At 40.3% G+C, this 21,518-nt stretch overlaps 1 protein-coding gene across 4 annotated transcripts; it reads left to right on the top strand.

The window, feature by feature from the left end:
- The first annotated feature begins 1,887 nt into the window (after nt 1–1,887).
- LOC104590391 (uncharacterized) lies at nt 1,888–19,314 on the top strand. Of its 4 annotated transcripts, none has more exons than XM_088890140.1 (5): nt 1,888–2,099; nt 11,701–11,779; nt 18,537–18,663; nt 18,737–18,854; nt 18,996–19,314. In XM_088890140.1, the coding sequence occupies exons 2-5, from the start codon at nt 11,770–11,772 to the stop codon at nt 19,047–19,049; spliced, it is 309 nt and encodes a 102-aa protein (XP_088746266.1). In that variant the 5' UTR covers nt 1,888–2,099; nt 11,701–11,769; the 3' UTR covers nt 19,050–19,314. The 4 variants fall into 4 exon arrangements, with proteins under 4 accessions (XP_088746266.1, XP_010247354.1, XP_010247353.1 ...); XM_010249052.3 differs by lacking the exon at nt 1,888–2,099 and adding an exon at nt 9,315–9,681; XM_010249051.3 differs by lacking the exon at nt 1,888–2,099 and adding an exon at nt 9,793–10,359.
- Nucleotides 19,315–21,518: the final 2,204 nt, after the last annotated feature.

Below are 21,518 nucleotides of genomic sequence, written 5' to 3'. Positions count from 1 at the left end.
ATGGTGTTACATCAGTATCATGTAGGAAAAAACGGTGCTTTAGAAAATAACCTTCTATTTGGAACCGTTTTTTCATAGAAAATGGTATTCTAAGCCGTGCCTTAGAAATCAGGAAGGCATGGCTTGGAGCAATGCCAAATTTGACGTTTTCTGGAGCTGCAGCTCGTTGCTGCCAACAGGACAGTGATGTAACAGTGGATAATGGGTAGAAGTGCAGAAAACTCTTCTTGGAGCATTGGTACCAAACAGAAAAAAGTTGTCATTGCTACAGAAAACGTCATACCTAACAGTAATGATTCCAAACAAAAAAAAAAGCACCATGCTCCAAGCCACATGTCAGCAGCACCATTTAAAAAACGGTGCTGCAACTGAGCATCTATGCCAAACATATACTATACTTATATCATCTCAATGAGTGATCATAGCTTTCAAAAAAATGAATGAGAAGGAACATGATTGAAATAATAAGAAATGATTTAAATTCCCATAATATAATGATGGACGTGACACTAAATTGTTAGAAGCATAATTTCCATGTGCTCCTTTAAAGCAATTTGTATCTTTGTACTATTTCTTTAATTAATAAAGAAGGACTTTTGTTTGAGGCATTATTGATATTGAATGCTTGTGCTCTTTATTATATAGTTGAGAGGTTACATTGTAAGGCATTCAAGTGGTGAGGGAGACCCATCATCATGAGAGATATGAATGACCCGGTTCTTTATAAATCTGGAATATCCCAACTAAGGGTGGACTCAGGCAATTCACTCTATGATTGACACATGGACAATTAATAGTGATATCTCAATTACTGGGGTGAGACTCTGGGCTGTCATATGGGTGTATATCTTATATATAACACTGATACTAATCTAGCTGAATTTGATCCATCACAAGATTTTTTAAACCACTATCAAAGAATAGGATCGCTCAAGTTTAAAGACTTTTATGCCCTTGGACCTGAGGGATCCTCAAGGTTGCATTATCATGATCAATCACTTTGATATATACTATGAGTGAGGTCACTACTGGATTGCGATTAACATATTCTATATGTTGAGATATTGAAAATGATGCTGCAATTTTGGAGGTTGGCTAATAAGGAATCTACACCCTTAGACAAGAGGAGACTGTCAACTAAGAAATTGGTTTGCATCAAGACTCTGACTATGAGTCCTAGTCGGATTAGAGCTCTAGCAATAGCATCCTAGTGATAAGTCTTTAGGTAACATTGAGATGAATATGTAAGGAATCCTAATTGAACTAAGACTCTTGGAAATGGATCCCAATTGCACTAGGACTCTAACATTCTAGCCCTAGATCACCCTATGATGAATATAGGAAGTGTCCTAGTAGCATTGGAATATACATGAAAGTTTAATTATAAGGCTTATCCACAATGCCCTGATTGATTAGGGAATCCTTAACATACCAAGATTATCATATACTAGCTGCTTTGTGTTTCTAGGCATATTTGACTTCTTCAAGAGGTATCCCAATTTGAGTAGAACTCTTGGGTAAATCTCATAGTGATACAAATGTGGTTTCCCAATCATAATAGGGCATTGTTCTGTGGAGGGCTAGAACTGAAATGGTCTTTACATGAGAGGGATTAAATGATAATTTCCAAAGACTTAAGATCAATTGCAGAAGATATGTTAGATTTGACTGTAATATTAAAAAGATGTTTTAATATTGACCACACATACTAGAGAATGAATAAAGATTCCTATCTCAAGGTGGAGAGGAGTTTCTTTCTCCTGTTCTTACTTGATTCTTAAGTTTTGGAAACCTTGAAATGATCTCCCCCCCCCCCCCCCAAGTGCCAATACACTTGCTGTTCTATATAAGATATAGAGAGCTCTAGAAGAGAAGTAACTGAAAAAAAAAACTAGAGTGAGAAAAGAAACCTTAGAGAGTGGAAATCAAGCTTTTGCTTCAGGTGCCAAGCTGATCCAGACTAAAAAGCTTAAAAGCTGCAAATTGTGGAAGCAATGTGATTTCTATCAAAGAACATCTTGGGTTGGTTGGATCATTGCAATAAAGGGAGAAATTCAAACTTTTCTTCAGTCCAAAACGTAAGAATCATCTACATACAGGTATGGATGAAAAAAAAATTTAGTCAAATTCCAATGGAGATATTGGTTTAACTGTAAGAATTGATTCTTTCTATTTGCTACACTTCACTTTCATGAATATAATAGAATGGCAAAACAGGATTCTTGTAGACAACATTTATATGATGATAATTCTTATAGCATCTAAATATTGGTGATAGAGGAGATTTGTAGATTTTTGAGTTCATTTACCATTGAAAAACCTATAAATATACATTAGGTTTATGAAAAAATTTAGGGACAAAAAATCTAACAACACTTCTATATAGTTGATGGCGCCAAGTGGCAAAGGTGATGTCCACTTTACCATGCTTCTGTTTTTCTTTCAAGTGATGTTTTAGAGCAAGAGCACTAAAGCGAATGGTCATCACCACCTTCTTCTTTACCAATGAGATCAAGCAGCATACTTGTGAGTCTATGGCAAAGACAATAATTATATGATGGAAAAAATAATAAAAAATAAAAATATGAAAGTATCAATGATATCAATACATTATCGGATATATCGATATTTTAATCCTTAATCTATAGTTGTAGTTGGTATAATTGGCGTATCAACTTGAACCGTTTTGGATTGAAACACTACCCATACTAAATTACCACCTTTTGGTGCTTAAATCTTGTTTAGTGGAAAATGTGTTTTCATTTAGAGCAAAAACATCAATTTGATGTTTCTTAAAACTCCCTTGACTTTTCTATACAACTCCTCCTCACTTTTCTACTTGACACCCTTGTGGCATTAAGATATACTCAAACATTTAAACAACCAGAGTATCAAATGTCTCCTGAAAGCAAACACCGGCATCTAGCTGCACAATGGGAATATCTCCCATGACCCATGAATTTAAGATACATGTATGGGAGATATTCCCAATGTGCGAATAGACTCTCATGTTCTATAAGACTTTTTTGCTTCCAAGAGATCATGACTTGTACCAAACACCATATAAATCATTGTTACAACCTTCAATGACAACGAGGTGACACTGAATGGTTGAAATGAAAATCGTTGCTGCTAGCCATTATTCTGTCCATCTCTTGCTATGATAGCAAACAAACCATGAATGATGAAACCAATGATGGCTAATTGGGATATTTGCCACAACCATCATAACATTTTTTGCAATGGCCAATAAAACATGCAAACAATCCCAATTTGTTTTGTTGTAAATTACAAAGACCCCCCGACACTATGGGGTTAGTGATAAATACTCCCTGATGACTTTTACATTGTGACAAAAATCCCTTACAGTCAAAGTCAGTTGACAAAAAGCACTAAATTATCAAAGTGCTCTCTTCATAATTCAATGTATGTGAAATGAAAATTTCAAAATGACGAAATGGGCAAAGTCATTTCACCTTTTATCCATTCCTTGCCCATTTTCTTATTTTCTCTTCAACCCTAACCTACACAAACATACCATCAAAGAACCATTTGACTTGAAAACTTCATTGGAAATTGTTGCCACTATCTTAGGAGCAAGGAGCTGTCTGATATGCCATCATCAGATATAGAAGAATTTGCAGCGATACCAAAAAGAAAATCATTTATATCTTTTATGCCATCAGTAAAGAAGAAGGTATTTTTATCATTGTTGTCGGAGAAGAAGAACCTATGTATACATATGCCATGCCAATTATTTTGACCATATGGGAACCAATGTTTAAAAAGCTTTAAACAGTCAAATGAAAATATTTTCCGAAGTTAATTGATGAAATGCTAACGGAGGGGTTTTTGTTGTAATGTAAAAGTTCAGGGGTGTTTGTCGCAAATGAAAATACGGGGGGTACTTGTCACTAACCCTATAGTACAGGGGCTCTTTGTAATTTTCCCTGGTTTAAATTCAAAATATGAATAATATGCTCTTAGTTAATAATTAGTGTATTCATGCTTTGTTTTGGCAATTGCAAAAAATTACTACGGTTGTGGTTATAACAGATGTGAACTCAGTATAAAGAGGATCTAATTGGCACAACTTACCATTAAAGCAAAAATTTTGCAAAGATTTTTGGGGTTTCAAATGGTATTTGATTGTCCAAATTTAAATTTCAAATTCGAATTCAATCCCATGAAGGGTGATCCAAATTTGATATGTTTATAAATGGATCGAATATGAATCCATCCCTATCGATCCAATATAATCTAATTTGATTTGATATATATATATATATATGCTCAAATTTCATATAATTAACTTTCTTTCATAAAATACCCCAACATTAAGATTTTAGTCCAGATGAGTGAATATCTATAATAAAACCCCCTTGAGATGGATATATCATACATGTCACAAGTGAGAGCAGATCTCCATTGATACCTTTTTTTGGTAATAATCTCCTATGATACTTTTGATAGTGGGATTAGCATTCTTCTACATTTTCATTTCGGGTTCGACTATGGAAAAGTTATAATATCTTAAAAATGTTTGCCAATCAAATCAGGTGCTATTTATCAAAATTGAGAGTGGATTTTAATTGGTCAAAACTCTTTCCATACCATATTTTTCGCGTATCAAAGATTTTTCCCTCAAAAGATTTTGATTCATAGAAGTATTTTATGTATGATACCATTCTTATCAAATAGACAAAGCAATTAACTATAAAGCAAAATGATGATGCACATTTTGGTAATTCCCGGCTTGCTAGTGACTCAGATGCCTGGCTGAATAATCCATACCTGGAAGGTGGCTTGGACGCCTACCTGAATGGTGAGGAGCTAGAGAGGTGGCTCTGATGCCTAGCTGAATGGTGACAAGATGGAGAGGTGGCTCTTAGCCTATCTGAATGGTGACGAGCTGGAGAGGTAACTTTGATGCCTAACTGGGTGGTGACGCGCAGGACAAGTGGCTCTGATGCCTAGCTGAATGGTGACGAGCTGGAGAGGTAGCTTTGATGCCTAACTGGGTGGTGACGAGTTGGAGAAGTGGCTCTGATGCCTAGCTGAACGGTGACGAGCTAGAGAGGTGGTTTTGATGCCTAACTGAGTGGTGACGAACTGGAGAGGTGTCTTTGATGCCTGGCTAAATGGTGATGAGTTGTAGAGGTGGCTCTGATGCCTAACTGAGTGGTGACGAGCTGAAGAGGTGGCTCTGATGCCTAGTTGAATGTGTGACGAGCTAGAAAGGTGGCTCTAATGCCTAGCTAAATGGTGACAAACCGGAGAGGTGGCTTTTGATGCCTAACTGAGTGGTGACAAGCTGGAGAGGTGGCTCTGATGCCTAGCTGAATGGTAACGAGCTGGAGATGTGGCTCTAATGCCTAGCTGAATGGTGACAAGCTAGAGAGGTGGCTCAAATGCCTACTTGAATGGTGATGAGCTGGAGAGGTGGATCTGATGCCTAACTGAGTGGTGACGAGCTGGAGAGGTGGCTCTAATGCCTAGCTGAATGGTGACGAGCTGGAGAGGTGGCTCCGATGCCTAAATGAGTGGTGACGAGCTGGAGAGGTGGCTCTGATGCCTAACTGAATGGTGACAAACTAGAGAGGTGGCTTTGATGCCTAGCTAAATGGTGACGAACTGGAGAGGTGGCTCTGATGCCTAATAGAGTGGTGACAAGCTGGAGAGGTGGCTTAGCTGAATGATAACGAGCTGGAGAGGTGGCTCTGATGCCTAATAGAGTGGTGACAAGCTGGAGAGGTGGCTTAGCTGAATGATAACGAGCTGGAGAGGTGGCTCTGATGCCTAGCTGAATGGTGACAAGCTGGAGAGGTGGCTCAAATGCCTAACTGAATGGTGACGAGCTGGAGAGGTGGCTCTGATGCCTAACTGAGTGGTGACGAGCTGGAGAGGTGGCTCTAATGCCTAGCTAAACGTGACGAGCTGGAGTGGTGGCTTTGATGCCTAGCTGAATGGTGACAAGCTGGAGAGGTGGCTCTAATGTGACCTGCAAGGGAACAGTGTCAGAGTGCCCGAGTTGCTTTACCCGGGGTGGGCACTCTGATGCTTAAGTTAGTGAATCAAAGATTTTAAGATAGCTAAATGTGAGAGAGCTGGAGAGCTGCGAGAACTAAAAATTACGCATCTACCTGGGTCTCAGGGGCTGATGCCCTTATATAGTTGGGTTGTCGTGGGTCTTGCGAAACGCTCCCGGAATCCTCGGCCCACGATGTAGGGGTCCGTTCCACTTTGAAAGGAGGATAGCGTGCCAGTACTAAGGCTTACCTTTTCCCTCCGATTCGGACGGGATGAGGATAAGGCCTACGGTTACGCGACGTGATCCTGAAAGGTTTGGAGACAACTGGTAAGCTTCTAGAGAGGTAGGTTGCCAGGTCGGCGGCAGAGGTAGGTCGCCAAGTCGGCGATAAAAGTAGACCGCCAGGTCGACGCCAGAGGCAGGTCACCAGGTCGATGGAAAAAGTAGGTTGCCAAGTCAGTGACAAAGGCAGGTCGCCAGGTCGGCAATAGAACTAGGTCACCAAGTCGGCGGCAGAGGTAGGTTGCCAACTGGGACCCCATTTTGGCTAAGGCAAGTTGTTGCCTAGGTGATACTGGGATGTAGTCCAACTGTTTTGATATGCCATGATGTCAGTGGAGGGCCAAATCTACCCTCATCAATTGCCCCCCACTCCCTTCGCTGAGCTGATCTCAGCTTGTTTTGATATGCCATGATGTAGTCCAACTGACACACTGCAACCGTGACACTGATCCGCTATTTAAATTCCAACATCAACGCACATATCGCAAGGGGAAGCCAAACAACTTTTAGCATCAAGGACCCCTAAGCCGACCTTGAAATATGTTGGTAATAGGCCAACGGACCTACGACGAAGCATGAATCTACTTCCTAAAAGTTGTTTGGCTTCCCCTTGCGATATGTGCGTTGATGTTGGAATTTAAATAGCGGATCAGTGTCACGGTTGCAGTGTGTCAGTCCTTGAAGGTGTTGGTCATCTGCTCATACGATAAGCCACAAGGAGATCAACCTGCAGGGGCAACTTTACTAGCTGCAGGTTGCCAGCTTGCATGGGAACCTTAAAAGGTTCAACCCGCAAGGGCAACTATAGTCCATTGGCCGACTCCTGCGGGAGCCACGGAGGGCTCGACCTGTAGGGGCAACCTCGCGAACAGGGCTGGCAAGGCTCGTTCGGGCTGATTATGTGTGTCGCCAGGTCAACGGAGGTAGTTCGCCATCTCGACGACAGAGGCAGATCACTAGGTCAGTGGAAGTAGGTCACCAGGTCAGAGGCAGGTCTCCAAGTTGCCAGGTCATCGGAATTTTGACAGTCTAGTTTTGCTCTCAACACCTTGGCCTACAGACACCTTGTCACCTCGGCAAGACTGACCTATGAGGGCGACTCCACAACCAGCTAGCCATCAACTCCCACGTAAAGCATGGAGGGCTCGATCTGCGGCGTGACCTCACAGTTTGTTGGCTATCAACTCCCACGGGAACCACAGAGGGCTCGACCTGTGGGGTGGCCTCACATTCTGTTGGCCGCCAACTCTCGCAAAGAGCACGTAGAGCTCGATAAATGGTGGTGGCCTTACAATTAGGGAGATTCTGCCCTGGCAAAACTGCGAGAACTTGTTTGGGCTAATCATTTTGTTTCTGCCCCCTTAGGGGATTCTTTCGATCAAGCGTTGTTGTTGTTGCTTGAAGATGTTATTACTTGAGGTTCAGAGAATCAAGCGAGAACATAACCTTTTGTAGTGTTTCCTACAGACGACGCCAATTGATGATGCGCATTTTGGCAGCTCCCGACTAGCTAATGACTCAGATGACTGGCTGAATAATTCTTACTTGGAAGATGGCTTGGACGTCTAACTGAATGGTGACGAGCAGGAGATGTGGCTCTGATGCCTAGCTAAATGGTGACAAACTGAAGAGGTGGCTCTGATGCCTAGCTGAATGGTGACGAGCTGGAAATGTGGCTTTGATGCCTAACTGAGTGGTGATGAGCTGGAGAGGTGGCTCTGATGCCTAATTGAATGGTGACGAGCTGGAGAGGTGGCTCTGATGCCTAGCTAAATGGTGATGAACTGGAGAGGTGGCTCTGATGCCTAATTAAATGGTGACGAGCTGGAGAGGTGGCTCTGATACCTAACTGAGTAGTGACAAACTGGAAAGGTGGCTCTAATGCCTAGCTGAATGGTGACGAGATGGAGAGGTGGCTCTGATGCCTAACTGAGTGGTGACAAGCTGAAGAGGTGGCTCTAATGCCTAGTTAAATGTGTAACGAGCTAGAAAGGTGGCTCTAATGCCTAGCTAAATGGTGACAAACTGGAGAGGTGGCTTTTGATGCCTAACTGAGTGGTGACAAGCTGGAGAGGTGGCTTTGATGCCTAGCTAAATGGTAACGAGCTGGAGAGGTGGCTCTAATGCCTAGCTGAATGGTGACAAGCTGGAGAGGTGGCTCTGATGCCTAGCTGAATGGTGACGAGTTGGAGAGGTGGCTCTGATGCGACTTGTAAGGAAACAGTGTTAGTGTCCGGGTTGCTTTATCCGGGGTGGGCATTCCGATGCTTAAGTTAGCGAATCAAAGATTTTAAGATAGCTGGAGAATTGCGAGAACTAAAAATTGCGCATATACTTGGGTCTTAGAGGTTGATGCTCTTATATAGTTGGGCTACCGTGGGTCTTGCGAAACGCTCCCAGAATCCTCGGTCCGTGACGTAGGGTCCGTTTCGCTTTGGAAGGAGGATAATGCACCAGTTAATAAGGCTTACCGTTTCCCTTCGATTCGGGTGGGATGAGGATAAGGCCTACAATTACGCAGCATGATCCCGAAAGGTTCGGAGGCAATTGGCAAGCTTCTAGAGAGGTAGGTCGCCAGGTCGGCGACAGAGGCAGATCTCTAGGTCGGCAACAGAGGTAGGTCTCCAGGTAGGCGATAGAAGTAGATCACCAGGTCGACGGCAGAGGTAGGTCACCAGGTTGGCGACAGATGTAGGTCGCTAGGTCGGTGACAGAGGCAGGTTGCCAAGTCAGCAGTAGAAGTAGGTCACCAGGTCGATGCTCGATGGTAGAGGCAGGTCGCGAGTTGGGACCCCATTTTGGCTAATGCAAGTTATCACTTAAATGATACTAGGATGTAGTCTAGTTGTTCTCATATGCCATGTGTCATGATATTAGTGAAGGGCCAAATATGGCTATAGCCTATGGGCTTGCGAATTAGCCGCCCGACATCTCAACTCAGGTAGGTATTCGGGATGCCCATAATCGCAGAGACCTGGGCTCCCGGGCTTCAAGCCTGTCAACTCTAGTCCTAATGGCCCAGCCCATGTTTCCGTAGAGTCAGTCTCTGTGATAAGCGCCTTTGTCTCCGGCTGGGACCCCATTCGGCTCCGGGAGCTTTTCGTTGGCCGTTGGGCACACTAGACTAGACACTGGTCAATTGATGGAGCAAGAGCCAAATCACGGGTTTCTCAGTCACAGGCAGCAACAATCGATTAATATGCACCTTCTCGAAAGTGGGCAAATGTTCTTCTGCCTAACGTTCAAGTGACCAGAGATTGAGTCCCTTCCGTCGTTGTCTGGCTGTCTGCACAGCTCCCGAAGCATAAGCAGAAGCATTGGCTTTCCTCGAAGAGCTTACTTTCTTTGGCGCTTAGGCTTCGGACATGGTGAGCCCATTTCCTGTTGAGTGTCTCTTGTTCTTGTACTCCTCCCTGCCTTCCCTTCGGTACCGTACCCTGTTGCCTTCATTCAATAAAATAAGATCGATGTCGGCAGATACGGTGAGTCGGGACGATGGGTCGAAGAAAAGTTGGAACTCTTGAGGACTACAGCAGTTCTTTTCCTCCTTCCGTTAAAAGAGACGGAAGGGATTGGTATCATAATTACATTTGCTGTTGGATTCGCATACTTTCTAGATATGTGGCACAGGCAGCGTAATAAAGGATTCAATCCGACGGTTTACATTTTGGGATAAAAAAACTTGGGTGTGTTGTCATACTTCCTAGTACGGCAAAGAGAAAATTACATACTTGCTACTCAAGTGTCTTTAGAGTCTCAGACAAGTACTCTCCGGGGAGAGGTCGCATCTCTCTCTCTCTCTCTCTCATGGAGTAAGTTGTCCGTTTCCGTTTACATGGTAGTGAGTAAAATTCCTTAATGAAAGTGGGGAGCGTTGCGTTGCGACTCATCCAAGGAAGAAGCAGCCTATATTTCACCAAGAAATCTTTTTCCCTTAAAAATTCTCTTGACAATTTTTTGGGTGGGCAATACTTCGCTGAATTTCATGGTTTCAGGTCTAAGTTTTTCCCTTGTCTATCGGTTCTATCGGTTCTGAGTTCGCAAAGGCAAGTCGTCTCATCGGCTTTTCTTGTTTTCTTTCGTATTACTGTAAACATCGTAATTGTGTGTGTTTTTCTGATTCTTTACTTTTTAAGTTTTTATATTCGCCTTGTTTCCTACCCACTTTTTCATTTCTCTGTAGAAATTTTGGGTTTGTGGTTGATGGGTTTTGATGGAACTGAAGTCGTTTTAATTTGAATTTATTTTCTTTTTACCTTTTTTGCTTTCCGGGTGTGATTTTTTTGTGGAATGAGTTAGAGGGGAAAAATGAGGGAGGATCATGCTCGAAAACAAGTATTGATTCCTACTCTTTTGCAGTCATATCACCGTTCTGAATACTGGATTATTGTCACTGTCGTTGTTGTTATTGATTTTTTGGGGAATAATTTCAGTTGTCAGCTTATGAGATGTGATTGGAATTAACTTCAAGTGGGATTCTGTGTATGTAACGAGTAGTTTTTCTTGAAGTGGAAAAGACTTGGGATTTGGATTCCCCAACCTTTGATACTATGGCTTCTGATGATTATCATCATCATGTGCATTTTAAACCTTTTATCTCACATCATACAGGGGAGGTTTCTTAGGGTCTTCTTCCTTCTTTCTGAATTTCTTTCTTTTAATATTCCCGGGGGAGGCCTTTATGTATATATGTTTTCCCGCTTCCCCTGCTGATTACTGAGAGGTTTTACCAAGCAGAAATACACGAAATTGTCCTATGTACTGATTAATCTAGAACCTTATTTATTTATTGAGCCTTATTGTTAGCTTCCTTTTTCTCCATTTTTTCCTGGATTTCCATTGTTTTCTTTTTCTACTCTAAGAAGGTTGTGGTCTTTTGTTGGTTCCTGATTTAAAATTGGACCGTGTACTGCATCTAAGAGGTGTCACCGGTGAAGCGGTTATGATTCATCCTTGTTAGGCTATTGGTACAGTTTGAGAAGCGAGAGGCGCCATCCTGAATGCAATTCCGCAGTTCTTTTCTATGCAGGAAATTTCATCTGCACTTATGACATTGGAAGCTTGCTCCAATGCGAGGAATTTTCCACTTTTTATTGAGACACCATAACAGTTGGGCCAGATGTTATTTCTGATTCTATCCAAACTGCACTTTGTATCTCCGGTTAATAACATTTTTTTCTTCTTTTACTTGGAACCTGAATCAGAAACTTCTTTCTGCATGCCACAATTTCTGTAAATTAATTTTGTGATACAGATATATAAAATCAGAATAATAATACAGTAGTCTATCACAAAAATGAACATGGAGAGGAAACTTTAGGTAACTCAGGCCTGAATTTCTGTTATTACTTTCCTGGCTAATGATATGTTCATGCTATTCAATGCAGGTCTATCAGAGACTGGCACAAGAACTGACAAGTAAACACATCACATACTGTACATTTGCTACAGAATAAATGGAACAAAGTACTTGTTTCTCCTTATCCATTTGACCTTTATCATAGTTGCATGCTATTTTTCATGCTTATGTTGGTATGCAAACAGAAATTCGCTGCCATCAGTATGAGGCTTGTATTTTTGCCTTACCTTTTATGCTTGATTTTAACTGATAGTCCAGTATTGTTATTATCTTATGAGAAATAGGTCAGGGGTCAATAGTTGCAATTCTTTTTTTTTGTCAATAGTTGCAATTCTTTTTTTTTATCAATAATGCATTTCATTAATCAATCAGAAATAATAATTACAAAGAAAGGGATAAACTTTCTTATCTCCCCCAACTGAGGCTTGAGCCCCCATGAATAGGAATTAGAGTTACAACTGAGCCCAGAACATAGATTCCCTCGCCATCCCTTGCTTAGCTAACCCATCAGCAAATGAGTTAGCAGATCTCTTCACCCAGCTGATCTTGACTCCCATGTCTTTAACCAGCCACCTAAACTTTCTCCTTCCATTGCTGTAATTCCATAACCCAGTATTGTCTTTATTCAGTGACCCTACAACCACCTCCGAATCCCCTTCAATTACAAGCCTTCTTATATTCATTTCCTTTGCTCTTTGGTCACCTTCCATAACTGCATATATCTCGGCTCTTAGAGAATTACCCACCCCAATTGGACCTGAGAACAGGGCTGAAACATTTCCATTCCCATCCCTAAACACACTCCCAACCCCTGCATGCCCCGGGTTTTCTCTACTACTACCATCAAATCATAAAGCCAAAGGGGGGAGGGGTCCAAGACAAACTCAGTCCTGTTTTGACCTAGGTGCATCTAACAATCTCTCCCCATTTCCTTAACAAATCATCCAGTTTATAATCTATGAACAGATCTAATGATTTCAGCCACTGTACCACCCTTATATGAATCATATCTCTCAGATTTTCAGCGCTTCTCTCTATTTCGGAGAAGATCTTGGAGTTTTTTTCTTCCCATAGAGACTAGCAAACCACAGCCCTTGGGCATCTCCACATAGTTCTACCCCCTTTCAAATGCCACCTGAAAAAAAGAAAAAGATAAAAGGCTCTGCAAGTTCAATGGAGGGGTCCAACTACACCCAAAGAGGGAAGAAGCCCATTCCCAAATAGTCTTTGCAAACTGGCATGACACCAATAGGTGAAAACCAGTCTCCCCATTGGCTTTACAAAGAACACACCTGTGAAGGGATAAACATGTCTTGGGTCCCTTCTTTTGAATCAAATCACTAGTGTTGATTCTTTCTAGAAACGGTTCCCAACAAAAAACTACCAACCCTAGGGGGGAATTGGTTTGCACCAAATCTCTTTGGTAGGGAAAGGAAGGCCTAGGGAGCTGGTTGGCTGAGTTAAGACTTTGAAGAAAGAGGCGCAAGAGAAAGAGCCCATGGAGAGTTGGGGTCCAAATTCTAGTGTCTTCCTTTGTGGGCTCCAAGAAGATATTTTCAAGAAGACCTAGGAGACTCAAGATGCTGTTTAGGTCTGTATCTCTAACAACCCTCCTCAAACCCAAATTCCACCCAAACCCAGAGTTTGAAGAATACGGGATGATGGAGGAAGAAATTGGCTCATTTTTCAAGTCGGAGAGGGCATATAAGGATGTAAACTGATCCTTCAGAGGAGCATTCCCCACCCAAGTTTGTTCCCAAAATTTTATAAGGTTGCCTGAGTTTAACTCATACTTGATGAGAGGGGAGAAAAAAAATTGGTAACAAGTCATGGATGGCTTTCCAAGGTGATGCACTTCTAGTCTTTGCCTGAATTCCAGGATCCCATCCGTTGTTCTCCAGCCCATGAATGCTAGCCACTATTTTAGCAAGAGAACTTCCATAACCATTTCCCCAGAAGAGCCACATTCCTTTTCCTGGTATTCCCAAGCCCTAACCCACCTAAGATTTACTCTGCACACTCCCTGACCTCCCCCTCCATATTCACTCCCACTACACAACTTTTCTCAAAATTCATCTTAAGGCTGGACATTTGTTCAAAGAGTTGTATCATCAATTTCATGTTTTTGGGCCACCTCAGATTTCCACCTTCACAGAACAAAACTGTGTCATCTGCAAACTGTAAGTGGGTAAGGGGGGTATCCTCCCCAAAACATCTACAATCAATGTAAACAAGAAGGGAGAGAGTGGATCCCCTTGTCTTATTCCCCTCATGGCTAGGAAGAAATCTACCACTGTCCCATTTACCAACACAGAGTAATGACAATTCTGAACACACCTCATAATCCATTTACACCATCTTTTTTTTTTTTTTTTTTTTATGAATACCATTTAAACCATCTTTCCCTAAACCCAAAATTAACCATAACTTTCTTCAGGAAAGACCAATCAACCAAGTCATAAGCCTTTTTCCAGGTCCAACTTGCAAATCACTCCCTTCTTTCTAACCTTTTTGAAATTCTCCACACTCTCATTGGCCATTAAGATGTGATCAGTTTGTCTTCCACTCACAAAAGCTCCTTGATTTGGTGCAATGATAGATGGCATGACTCACTTTAACCTTAACGACAACACCTTTGCGATTATCTTATACAAACTATTTACCAAACTTACTGGTCTAAAGTCCTCTGGTTGGGAGGCATCTTTCTTCTTTGGGATCAATGCAAGGAAGGTAGATTTCAATCCAGGATTAATTACTCCTCTCCTATGAAATTCCTCAAACACTAGCATTAGATCTCTTTCCAAGATATCCCAACAGTCTTGGTAAAAGGCCATCACAAAACCAACCGGGCCTGGAGCTTTTGTTCTATCCATAGAAAACACAGCCTCCCTAATCTCCTCTAGTTCAAAACTCCTTTCCATCCTTTGCCTTTCTACCCCTAATTCTGGCCATTCCAATCCTTCCCCCCCCCCCCCCTTAAAGGCCTTCTAAAGATGGACTTAAAAGTGTTCTACAAAGGCCCTTGCTATCTCATCCTATTGTTTCAGAATAGATCCTTCAACTTCCAATCTGGAGATAAAATCTAGTGTTTCCATCTCCCTCCTTTAACCACTTGCATCAAGATTTCTGTCTCCAACTTATTTCCTCCTTGTGCAAACAATCCTCCAATTGTCTTCTCAAACCCCCTCTCTGTTCCTTGTCTCCCTCTTCAAATTCTCCCCTTTCTTCTTTCAAATCCAGAATCTCAATTTGATCCATCAATATTCTTTTTCTTTCTTCTAATATACTAAACTCCAATTGGTTCCACTCCCTAATTTGCTTTCAGAAATTGAAGTTTCTTGTGAAACCTCATACCTTCCCATTCTTAGGGCATGACTTTATCTCTGGTCTGAGAGCACTTCTTCAATGGGAAAAAATGGGAAGAAAAGAAATTTACTAACTATATAATCGTTTGTTATTCCTCAATAAAATATAGTTATTAAATATTGTTCATCCTAACAGAAGAGGGATGATTTGGACACATCCTATTTTTGATAAATTGGGCACATAGCATCCCTAGTGAAAAGATGAGAAGAAACTCTGTGGTAAGGATGAGTCAAAACATAACAGTAATTTATTTAAATATCTTCTTTTTATTAATAATTAGGGGTATGTCCCCTTAATAAGATATGTTCAAATCACCATCCCAACAGAACATCTATATTCAGTTTCAGAACTATGGGGAAACAACTTTTCTGCCATGAACAGTAATCCAGCATGGGCTCCACTGGAAGAAGGGTGAAGGTGGGATTATAATTGCATTTTTTCAGGACTGGCTGGTATAGGGGACTCTATCTTAGCTGAGTTCCAACTTCCAAGTAGTCCTCCATGGGGTGCAGCTTGCAAAACAGATGAATATGGAGAGAGTGATAATTGAGGGGGATCCCAAGCTGGTAGTTGGGTGGCTAACAGATCCAGGCTCTGTTATTTGGACCTGTAGGGAAGCTGTGATGAAATTCAAAATGATGACCTCTAATATGATTGTAAGAATTCAGTGGCAAAGGAGGTCAGCTAATGGCTTAGTACTCTTTAGCTAAGCAAGGGGTTTTTAGGGAATCTATGTTTTGGGCTCAATTGCAAGCTGATTTGTACTGGAGGCTGTCACTTGCACCTCTCTTTGTGATGCATGTCTGTACACTTTCTGATTAATTCTTAATAAAGTTTTCATTGCCTATCAAAAAAAAATTGAGAAGTCGGGCTCTTTCACGGTAAAGTCCTTTTTTAACTACCTGTCAAGGGAAGAGACCTCTCACTTTCCGAGCAACAGGATCTGGATCAGGCCTATTCCTTCAAAACTAGCTTTTTTTGTTTGGTCTGCAGTGCTGGATAAGATTTTAACTAAGGAGAATTTATCTAGAAGAGGTTTTGAAGTGACAGATCTAGAATGCACACTCTGTAATGGAAATGTGGAAAGTACCAGCCATTTATTACTGCATTGTGACTTCACTTACTGGGTTTGGACAACACTGCTAGAGATTTTCGGAGTTAATATTTGTTTCCCACAGGATGTGAAGGGCTTCCTAGAGGCTTGGTTCCTAGGAGGCCTCAGCAAGGCTGGAAACTATTTTCTGGGCAGTATGGGGTGAAAGAAATTTGAGAATTTTCGAAGGAAGACAGAAAACAAAAGAAGAGGTGTTCAACAGGATTATGGGGATGGTGTTTTCGTGGATGACAAACCATCCACTCTTTATAAACAGGCAAACTTGTTCTTTTTTGAGCTTGATTTCCTTTTTGTAAGAAGACCATAGTTTTTTTTTTTTTTTTTTGTTGGGATGTTTTTAAGAGGCTGGCTTTTCTGAGTTCTTCTGTCTATTTCTGCCGTACAGTCTCTTATTGTACAGGGGCCTTTTGTATTCTGCCCTTTTGTTATTAATGAAATAATTTACCTTACAGTTCTCAAAAAAAAAAAAATGATGTGGCAAAGATAACATATCTTGGTGGAAATAATGTATTGGAATTTTATTTGTTTGTCAAGATTCTTTAGTTGTTAGGATTCGGTTTTCGGCCAAATATTAATATTTAAACAAAAAGCGATAAAAGGATTTAGGGATAGAATATATGAGAAGCATAAACCTGTAATCTACACAACGATGTTTGAAATGTTTTTAGGTTTTCTATAAATTAGTGTTATCCTCAGAATAGGGAAAGTATATGAAAATTTCATGGAAAAATAATCAAGTAAATTTTAGTAACATAATAATCTTGTTCTTGGACATCCATTGAAGTGTGCCCAATGTTGTGGGTTGAAGGCATGATAGATATAGTCTATAGAGTTAGGCTAAGAGAAGGAGCTTATCTTGTTTTGGTTCTTGATTGTAGATGTTTGCTGTGTTGCTGTTTATTAGGAAATTGTTAGGTATAGGATTTCTATCATGCATAAAATTATGAATGGAATGCTAAAACTGTCTTTTAATCTTGAGAATGCAGTCGTTTTTATTTCTTCTTAAACATAAGAATTGCATTTGGTATCCAACATGGACCAGCTGATGATCCTGTAGTTGCAAAATGGCCAAGATTCCAGATTCTCCAATTTATTGATTCTAAAAAAGAACTAGGTTTCTCCCATAGATTATAATGGTGGTAAATATTGTTTTGGGGGTTTGTGCTGGCCTTTCTTCCAATGATAATTTGAAGTCTGATGCTGAGTAATCTCTAGATTTGGTTTGGTGGGAGTGGTTTCACTATTTAACCTTGTCTTAGATTGCATCCTCCTTCACATAGCCCTGGCCTTGGTTGAATCTCCTGCAAACAAAACTGAAGTTGTTCTTCTGTTACCAAGTATCTATTATTCTCTTCAAATCTGTCCATCTTCTTTAGCAAGTTAAGTGTCAGGAGTTAATATTACCCTTTCTGTTGCTGATAAAATAATAATAATAATAATACCCTTTCTGTTGCTGATAAAAATAATAATAACATTACCCTTTCTGTTGGTGTCTTTAATTTGAACATCAAGTTAGTCTGCGTTCTCACTACTGGTGTCCACTGTTGTTTTCTTGCCAATGTTTCCAAGTATAATTTTGATAGAAAGACACTTAGCCCTGAAATACTATTTGCTACTGGTTGGTTTGTATACGTGTGCCCCGACATGTCAACTGTTCAATGCATTCGTTCATGTGCTGTGTATATTTTGTTCCAGTACAATGACAACAATAATAATCAACTGCCTTGTCAGGTACTTTGAGGAATGTTAAGTTGGGATACATCAAAGAACTGATATATGAAGAAATTATTTTTCACTCTCCCAGATATTAAACAGCCAGATTATACCTTCCTCGGTTTTCTTTTTCTTTTTGATAGGCAACAATGAAGTTTTTTTAACAAAAGTCAAATGTGTACAAGATGTACATACACCATTACAACAGATTATGTAGCATGCAAGATATACACAGATTGATGGGAAAAGGATAGACATTTGCTTCCTTAATGATCATAAATGGGGCCTTGGTGTTTCAGATGTTGAGGAGGTGGAAGGTTTGACAAAATGGCCTCAGGTTGGCAAGATAGACCAATTTCCTATAAGCAACTTGATCTTTTGAGGCCATCAGCTCAATATTATTCAGTTGTTTAAGTTAGTATTCCTTGGATTCCCCCTCCCCCCCAAAAAATGATAATAATAAAAAGGAACTAGATTTTAGTTGTTAGAATTGTGATTCTTCAAGTACATTTGTTTCTTTCATGGTATGGAACTTAATCCCTTGCCTCCTGATTTCTGTTGGATTTATTAATAGTTTGTGATGGAAATGGCTACCTTGTGATTGATTCCACAAGCATGTAGCCCCTCTCATGTTTTATTGATGAAGCCAACTCAAAATACCCTGTTTACAGGGCAATCACCAGATATTTCAGACCATGCGAAAGGGAACTATACCCTTATGAGGGATACAGAAAGCTGTCAGTTGGGGATGTATGACAAACCTCTCCCTTGCTTTGGTTGTGGTATAGGGTGGTTCTCGTAAGTAAATCTCTCTCTCTCTCTCTCTCTCTCACTCTCTCTCTCTCTCTCATGGTTACACCGTTTCTTGCAGTCTATTACTAGGTTTTGTGTTTCCATGTATGTGGTACTATGCCACAATTCTCTACTTTGGAAATTACTATCGCAAGGATCCAAGAGAGCGAGCGGGCCTTGCTGCTTCTGCAATTGCGGTAATCTCTCTCTCTCTCTCGTGCGCGCACACACCTTTCGTTTTGTTTTTTGAAATTTCAGCCAATTTCCCAAAGTAATATTGACATTGGGGCTGTCTTTTAATCACCTTGGCTTTTAATCTAATTCTGACATGGTTCCAGGCATTGATCTGCTCGGTTGTGCTGTTGATCGTTGTGGCTTTACTTATTTTTTAAATGATGGTGCTTCAGTTTCGCCAATGCTTCTCACCTTTGTATTATCCCAGAATGAGAAGCCCAGGTACATATTGTACAAAAAAGGTTGCAGCAAGTAGCAACAGGAAAAACTGCATTTTCCAATATATTTTGTAAAATGCGAACTATATGACTAAAAAGGCCAGATTCTGCCCACAATGTTGTAAGTAGCATGGATAATCAGATGATGAAGAGAATATGCATAAATCAGTTGTCGCTGCTGGGTTTCAGCCGATCAGATTCTTCATATTGATAAATGCAGGAGAAAATCAAGGACAATGGCATAATTATAGTCAATTATGTGTATATTAACCTCCACTAGCACTCCCAAGTATTAATCTAAATTCTAAACAAATTCATTTCTGGCTAAAGAGAAAACAGATGAAACAAAAATGCTGAGAAATTTGAAACATCATTTCTTACATTCTCAAGGACCGGGATGTTGGGAACTACTAAGTACCCGTTTGAGAAGACGGCTTTTAGAATGCAGCTTCTGGCGTTCCATATTGGGCCTCGCATTGGTTTGGTGAAAATACAGAAAGCCAGTATGGACGTTCCAAATGCCAGAAGACTGTAAGTCTATAACAATAAATTACTCCGAGTAGCTTGTTTGGAACATGGGTACTCAGTTAATGCAAATGCAACTGTCCCAAATGGATCCTAATTATGAATAAATAAAGGGAATAAGCCAGTTCACTCCCACCTCAAGAGACATGCCATAGGTGTTCCAATTCACCTTTTGTTTGCCTCAGCATTAACACCTAATTCAATATTGCTTGACCAGATAAGATATTGATATCGAGATCCAAATATCTTGCTGAAGCCAAACTTACAAATTCAATATTGCTTGACCATATAATCATAATCAACAAAGAACAGGTCACCCTAAGGAGTGATATGTTGCAAGTTGAAGGGGTTAGAAGGGTTAGAGGTAGATAAAAATAATGACACAAGTGGAAATAATTAGAAATTATTTTAATAAGTGTTCACTAATCTAACAATGGATATAACATTAAACAAAACTGAATGGCAAAATAGTATCGAATGTAGCTAACCCCATATCATTGGGATAAGGTTCGAATGATAATGATGATATACAAAGGGGTCAGATATTAATATAGGGAGACGTACAAACCAGCCCAGCTCAGATTTTACTAGGCCCAAAGTATAGGGGAAATGCATCCTGACCGTGAATTGATGCCAAATTCATGGGCAGGATGTGGTCTATAGGGGGGGACAGGGCTACTTGTAAGGGGGGGTGCTGGAATTCAGAATTCTGCATCGTGTGTTTCCGTACTTTTCCCTAATTCTTCTTCTTGTATGACAAAATCAGATACACATTCATTCATCAGCATGACAATCTGGGCTCAAAAATCAACTACTCCCGTTGGAGTAGCCACCTTAAATTGGATGAAGACATGAAGTGATATTAGGTGTCTCACAAAAATGCATTGAAAGCCGTGATTTACCATTTTAGCCCAATTCTAATCCAAAGGGAGTAGCTCATTTCTCCTCTCAATCAGGGTAACACAGCACAAGCTTTAATAAGTCATTCCACCTAAAACTTTTCCAATGGTGAAAAAGACTGCTAGGGATGCAACAGTTTCGACATTTTGATGAATAACTTGCCATAAATCTACCCAATTAAGGCTGCATTTGGCATTTCTTATTGTAAGGATTTATCTCCTTTTTGCAGTTAAAATGTCTCTATAAACAAAGTTTTTAATTACAAAAAAGAGATAAGTTCTTAATACAAGGAATGCCAAGTGCGGTCTAAGATTGCCTAATTGAGATTGTATTTGATATCATTGCTGTTTCTACTTTATATAATACAATATTGTCACATCACGCATATGATATATGAATCACTTCAGTTATAATGATTACTGCCATTGTTGTTTGGGAGAATGACCGTGCAGTCCAGGGTCAGAATTTGTAGATCCAAAGTACTGTTGGGTAGGTGCTAGCTCAGAATTGATGCTAATTCATGAGTGGGTGTTGGTGCATAAAATGTGAATTATTGACATTTTGAATGTTTATAGCTCTGCAATGGAAATCAGATTTTCTTCTATCGGATTTTCTCCCCACTCCCCCACACAAAAAAAAAAAAAAAATTCCCACCAATTCATAGGGGTTTTAATTGGTCAAAGCCTTTCTTGTATCATGCCTTTTCCGGCATCTTAGATTTTCTCCTATCTGAAAAGTTAATTTGACATTTTTTCCAGCCTGCCTGTTTTTGTTTTTTCTGATTATAAACAACCTCAAATAAGAATTATATATCAACTTGTACCGATGAACCCAAACGTATCAAGTAGAAACAGCAACGCCCAACCTGAATCCATAAAAAATGTGACGATGGTTATTATTTTAAGTGAAAAGAATAAACAATTTAATTTGGTTGTTGAATGCAAACATCCATTTTGACATCAATTTTCTGAATTCTCGGTATGT

The sequence above is a fragment of the Nelumbo nucifera genome, chromosome 6, assembly GCF_055504915.1.
Source record: "Nelumbo nucifera cultivar China Antique chromosome 6, China Antique-T2T, whole genome shotgun sequence".
NCBI classification, from domain to species: domain Eukaryota; kingdom Viridiplantae; phylum Streptophyta; class Magnoliopsida; order Proteales; family Nelumbonaceae; genus Nelumbo; species Nelumbo nucifera.
Note: the sequence above shows the minus strand (reverse complement) of the source record. Positions and strands in the feature narration are given on the sequence as shown.